The sequence below is a fragment of the Solanum stenotomum genome, unplaced genomic scaffold (genome assembly GCF_019186545.1).
Source record: "Solanum stenotomum isolate F172 unplaced genomic scaffold, ASM1918654v1 scaffold6652, whole genome shotgun sequence".
Taxonomy (NCBI): domain Eukaryota; kingdom Viridiplantae; phylum Streptophyta; class Magnoliopsida; order Solanales; family Solanaceae; genus Solanum; species Solanum stenotomum.
In genome coordinates, this window is record NW_026036300.1 from 1 (window position 1) to 6,975 (window position 6,975).

Sequence of the window (6,975 nt, forward strand, 5' to 3'; positions counted from 1 at the left end):
TAGTTATTTCAAATTGCCGGATGTTACAAGGCGAGGGCGCGAGATTTGTCTATGTATCCTAGATATATGTGAATCTCACTTGGATAGAGTGTATCTAGAACAAATTACACCTAATTTTGAGTTCATGTATTTAGACTCACCAAAATTTGGTAAGATTCATAATATTACATCATAACATCCCTCTAAGTAATTATCACATACAATAAGGAGATTTCTATAAGTTACCCTTAAATAAATAGTTTTGGCCATGGGCCGACCCCTGCCCTGCCCCGATTAATCCTCAAGGGCCAAGGGCTTATATGGATTGGGCATATAAGCCTTAGTTTTAAATGAGCTTGAGAAATCTTATCCCAATAATGGGTTGGGTTGAGCCACCCCATGAGTTAAGCCCATTTTGACGGCTCTAGTTATTATAACGAGAAGTTCTAATGTCATAGTATTTCACTCGGTATAACACTAGTGATCACTTGAATGACTGAATGAAAATATCCTCAAATATCAAAATATCTATTCAAATATTAATGTCAAAATATAAATCATAATTTGGTATCATCCCATACTTTTCCGAAAGCTGATCTACATATAACAGAGCTAGTAAGTCTAAGAACCTTTTCAGACATATTAACCACAACATTTGGCGTAGAACAAATTGATGTAACAAGATCATGAACCTCATCTTGTCGAATTAAACTAAACGACTTGACCATCTTTGCACTAAGTAACTCTGAAATGCATATTTTACGAATTTGTTTCCAGTAATCACCGTATCTTGCAAATACAATGTCATTTTTACTATAAAAGACTCTATCAGATGCCATAAGCTCTGGCCTTGCTGCAAAAGAAAGGTCATGAACTTTTAGTACTTGTTTTGCCATATGTGGAGACGATACAATAACCACATCTATTTCCCCTAACTGCAGGTGCGTTAGTGGTCCATATTTTCTTGATAAGTTTCTAAGAACATGATGTGGAAGTGCTCCAATAAGGTGATGAATGCTTCCAATAATAGGCAATTTCCATGGACCTGGTGGCCATCTTTGCTTAGTTTTTTTCGATTTTCGAACGAAAATAACTAAGAGGAGGAAAAAGAAAAGCAAGAATGAAACAGAATTGAAATGAATCTCCATGTTTTTACACTGAGCAGGAAAACAAGAAAAATTAGGAGGTTAAATAGATATACGGGTTTGACTTGCAGGTCTCACTTTTATTTGATGTGCCATATTTTGCCGGTAGGTAGTAGTGCAAACTTTTGACTTGTAGGTCTCACTTTTATTTGTTTTCCTAATTTCCTGGTTATCCGTTATATTATATTGTATTGTTCCAATATAGATCAAATCAATTTGAATAGATCCACATGCACCTTGGTTGACACAAATATATTAGTCATGTTATACTATTGAATAACAAGCCTTCCCTTTTCTACTTTGATTTGTTGAAAAGTCGTGAGCTTGTGAGTCCCTGATGATTAAATAAACAAAGATTTTACCATGACTGCAATTTTAGAGAGACGCCAAAGCAAAAACAAGTTATGTCGATTAATCGATATGCTTCAGATACTATTGCTGATTAAATAAGTTAACTGTCATATTACTCATATCTTTTATCAATATAATTTGGCAATCTCAATGAACAAATGAGGAGGTAATCAATGTATATTCATGATAGTTGCTTGGATTTGGTGTCAAAATCACATAACAGTATTTCTGTATAATTCCAACCAAGATTAATTATGCTCTTAGAAAGATAAAATAGGATTTATTACTTTCTTAGGGGATAAACTTAGAAAGATTGAAATACAACTTTACATAGAGTCTGAATAAGAAAGTAGGCATCATTAAACTATATATATGATAATGACATTTTAATCATGTGAAATGGCAATCAAGTGAAGATCATTCTTTCTAGTTGCAGATATTCCAAGTGTTTCAGTCATATCCAGATCCTCGGGTTGTTGTCCATAAGGAAGTTTCCAATCGAAGTGATAAAGCAACTGTGCTAGCGGATACACAACATTAGCTAAACCAAAATGCATTCCTGGACACATCCTGCTTCCTGCACCAAACGGAATATACTGAAAATGATTTCCGTTAAAATCCACACAACTGTTTTCAAATCTCTCTGGCACAAAAGTTTCAGGGTCGTCCCAACTTTCAGGATCTCTTGCAATAGCCCAACCGTTAACAACCACTTGAGCTTTAAGAGGAATAGTGTATCCATCAATTTTTGTTTCCTCTCTGCATTGCCTAAGGCCTAAAAGAGGAGATGCAGGGTGTAACCGTAGTGTTTCATTGATTACTAACTTCAGATACTTCAACTCTTCGACATCATTGTCATTCAAATCTTTCTTCCCTTTACAGACACATCTCACTTCTGCCTGTGCTTTGGCCATCACATTCGGGTTCTTCATCAGTTCAGACAGCACCCATTGTATTGTTACTGATGAAGTTTCAGTTCCCCCGAAGAACAGGTCCTACAACATTGAAGTTCAGCTATTAATATATGATTTAGCCAAACGATGGACCTAACAAATACTACCACTTGAGGTAGCTAGGAACTTAGGAAAACCTTTGTACATCCCATTCTATGTAACATTATGCCACTACAAAAGAACGACTTCCCATTTGTTCTAGGCTTGGTGGACAGAGTTACCTAGCTAGTACCTGTTTCTGGTGGCAGGTATCCCGTGGAATCAGTCAAGGTGCGTGTAAGCTGACCCAGACACCACAGTTATAAAAAAATAATGATAGATATACCAACAAGTAAATGAAAGATGGTAAGATTTCTACATGTTTCTTAATCTGCTCCTCTCCTGATAACAGAAACAGCTGTTATATCAAACAGTTAAAACATGAGAGAGGTAATATGTGAATGATTTTAAGATTAAGAAACTTTCACTCTTTTTTCATTCGTCTTAGTTTATGTGGCACAATAAGTGTAAACATGAACAAGACTCTCTAAATGAATGATTGCTTTGATGAGTGAAGAACCAAACTTACTAGAATGACTGCTTTGATGTTGTCATTTGTGAATGGAAATCGAAGTTCACCATTCTCCATAACTCTGAGTAAAACGTCAATCAAATCTTCACCCCCAAACTCACCGTGGCCCTTTTCCTCATTTGGTTGATTCTCTTTATGTTCATGAATAATTTTCTCCAATACTACATCAATCTTCTTATGCATACTCATCAATCTGCTTCTCGTTCCACTAATTTCGTGAAGTAATGTCCAAGAAGGAAAAAATCAGCCACATCAAATCCGCCTAATAAGGCTAGTACTTCCCTCATGATCATCAACAAATAATCTCTATCATCCCATACTTTCCCAAAAGCTGATCTACATAAAATAGAGCTAGTAAGTCTAAGAACCTTTTCAGACATATTAACTACAACATTTGGCATAGAGCGAATTGATGCCACAAGATCATGAACCTCATCTTGTCGAATTAAACTAAACGACTTGACCATCTTTGTACTAAGTAACTCTGAAATGCATATTTTGCGCATCTGTTTCCAGTAATCACCATATTTTGCAAATAAAATGTCTTTTTGACGATAAAAGACTATATCAGATGCTATAAGCTCTGGCCTTGCTGCAAAAGAAAGGTCATGAACTTTTAATACTTGTTTTGCCATATGTGGAGATGATACAATAACTGCATTAATTTCCCCTAACTGCAGGTGCATTAGAGATCCATATTTTTTGGATAAATTTCTAAGAACATGATGTGGAAGTGCTCCAATAAGGTGATGTATGCTTCCAATAATAGGCAATTTCCATGGACCTGGTGGCAATCTTTGGTTACTTTTTTTCGATTTTCGAAAGAAAATAACTAAAAGGAGGAAAAAGAAAAGCAAGAATGAAACAGAATTGAAATGGAAGTGCAGAATCTCCATAATTCTATACTGAGCAGGAACTCAAGTAAAAGTTGAATAAATTGGATACTTATATACAAGTAAAGTTAGGTACTTAAATAGATATACCTTAGGTTTGCTAGCTGATTAAATAAGTTAAACCGTCATATCCCAGATTTTTTATTGCTCATATTTGGTGTCAAAATCACATAACAGTTTCCAACATAGTTAAATTTTAAAAAAGACTTGNGATACTTATATACAAGAAAAGTTAAATACTTAAATAGATATACCATAGGTTTGCTAGCTGATTAAATAAGTTAAACCGTCATATCCCAGATTTTTTATTGCTCATATTTGGTGTCAAAATCACATAACAGTTTCCAACATAGTTAAATTTTAAAAAAGACTTGAACTTGATAGCTCGCTTACGAATCTTCCACAATTTTGCAAGCTCAAGTAATTTTTTTTAACATTAGATCTACTAATCACATCGTGCAGCATTTGACAATTCGCTCATGAACCTTTCACGATCTTACAAGCTGAAGTAAACCTTTTTAACACTATATCTACTTAGCACATTGTGCTGCATTAGACAACTCGCTCACGAATCTTTTGGCTCAAGTAAATCCTTTTAACACTAGATCTACTAAGCACAGAGTGTGCAACAGTGCAAGTAAACCTTTTTTATTCTAAATTGCTAAGGTAATGTTGAATGAAAGAAAGACACAAAAGAATTGCTTAAGAAAACTTTTATTATATTGCTCTAAGATTTGCTTGATTCTTACTTGGTTATTTTATATTCTCTATGTAATTAGAAGATTTCAAGAACCTTCGGTATAAATTCATGAAATTGTAAATCAAAAATATTTCAAAAGACTATTCTTCTTCCAACGTATGCCCTTTCCACATGATTAATGACCCTATAAACAAATAAAAGTAGACAGAGAAGTATCATAAAGGAGGGTCCGGCCCAGTAAAAAAAAAGTTTTAGTTATTTTATTTAATTTGTTTTTAATTATATAAGCCACAATAATTTAGCAAGCATCACAGTCGGCAGGTCCACGTATAAAGGGGTTGATGAATGATGACTCAGTTGTCAATTTCAGAGCAAGTATAAGAAGATTTTAAAGAGATAATATATTTTAGTTTTCCATAATATATAAATGAGTCTTTTAATTTTGCATCAACTGATGTTTTTATTCTTTAATTTTGAATATGCACAAATAGATACTTGAATTTGTATAAAGTTGAAAAATAGAATGTGTCATATGTGGCGTCTCACATAAATTGTCATATATGACATGTGTATCTATCTATTTGTTAAGTGTTAGAAAGTTATAAATATCAGTTGAAATTAAGTTTTAAAAAAAAAACATATTTATGTGTTATCACTAAGCCAAAATTATCTTTAGCCATAATTAATTAACAGTAATAGCTTAATTGCCGCTAAATATGTTTTTTTATACAAATTAGCACTCTTTTAAAATGTTTCTAAAGCCTGTAACGACATTAAATCTTATAACAATAAACTAATATTGATAAAGACTTTTTAACATTTTTTGTTAATATGCACATATATTATCGCTAAAAAAATTGTTTTTGTTGTTATGTATGTACTTAAAAAACTGTTTTTGTTGTCATGTATGTACTTTAATTTAATTTAAGACTTCTGGATATAATGTATGGATGATAATTCTTCATGAGTCACTTCTGGATATACATGTCAATACACAAAGAGCTAAAAGTAAAGAGACAATGAGATTTTCCTTTTGATTTTCTATCTAGTATCATTCGATATCTATATTGATCCAATTAAATTTGAATTTATATTAAAAAATCTCTTATTAAAAAGTAAAACACTCTTTATTAAAACGACTCCATATCCACAATGAGATTTAGTTGCATATTTCCATAGATGGTATGTGCTAGCACTATAACAAAAATAACTTTTAGCGACAATAAATAGACACGTTAATAAAGAGTGTTAAAGTTTTTATCGGTATTAATTAAGTGTCATTAGATTCAATAGCTCTAAAGGCTTTAGAGAGATATACAAAGAGTGTTAATTGCTGCTAAAAATATATATTAAATAGCAATTGAGTTATTGGCGTTAATTAATTGCCGCTAAAGATTATTTTTGATGTAGCGTAAATCAATCAAATTATTTGATGTGTCATATTTTGCCGGTAGGTAGTGGTGCAAACTTCTGACTTGTAGGTTTCACTTTTATTTGTTTTCCAATTTCCTGGTACCGTTATATAGTATTGTATTGTTAATTTAGATATAATATTTGTTTTAATTGTTAATTAAATTTTAGTATATAGTATTGTTTAAATTTATTATTAGGTAATAATGAAAAGACTCATTTTATATAATAATTGATTAGGTGTGATCATTTCATTATTTTTACATTTTCATCTTATTTTGTCTTTATTTATTATTTAATAATTCTATTTTATCCTTTTTACTATCCATTTTCAAAGCAGCTCTACTCTGAACTTTAATATTCTCGTTGGGTTATCATCAATTTATGGAAACGTGACATTATATAACAACGAAGAATGTAACGATACAATTTATCTAAACATTATTGTATTTATTAAAACAATACAATAGGATAAAAGACTATATATCAAACACCATAAACTCTAGCCTCGCTGCAAAAGAAAGGTCATGAACTTTTAGAATTTATTTTGCCAAATGAGGAGATGATACAACAAGTACTGCATCAACTTCCCCTAGTTGCAAGTACATCAATGACCCTTTTTTTATTCAATTTAAGATTAACATTTATTAGTGAACTTAGTCGCGCTTCGCGCGATTAGAAATAGTTTGCTAAATTCGTTAAATAATTAATTTTTAGAATAATTGAGTGTTAAAAATATTCTAAAGATTCTTTGTAATGTTTAATTCAAATATATCAAATTTCGTTCTTAATTTAGTTTATCATTAGTACTTATGTTTTATATATTTTGCGGTTTTAAATCGCTTAAGAATCTTAGGTCTTCTAAAAAAAAAAAACTATATCGCTAAAATTGTTCACCTTATTTTAATTAAAAAAGGTAAGTTTGATTTAATAAGTTGAACTCTTCATCTATATGTGTCTATACATAAGTTTT

At 31.7% G+C, this 6,975-nt stretch overlaps 1 protein-coding gene and 1 pseudogene across 1 annotated transcript; both read right to left on the minus strand.

The window, feature by feature from the left end:
- Positions 1–536: 536 nt before the first annotated feature.
- LOC125852895 (premnaspirodiene oxygenase-like) lies at positions 537–1,127 on the minus strand. The gene has a single exon (XM_049532572.1). It carries the CDS (start codon positions 1,125–1,127, stop codon positions 537–539), a length of 591 nt encoding a protein of 196 aa, XP_049388529.1.
- A 647-nt stretch (positions 1,128–1,774) lies between these two features.
- Positions 1,775–3,911, minus strand: LOC125852898 (premnaspirodiene oxygenase-like; annotated as a pseudogene).
- Positions 3,912–6,975: the final 3,064 nt, after the last annotated feature.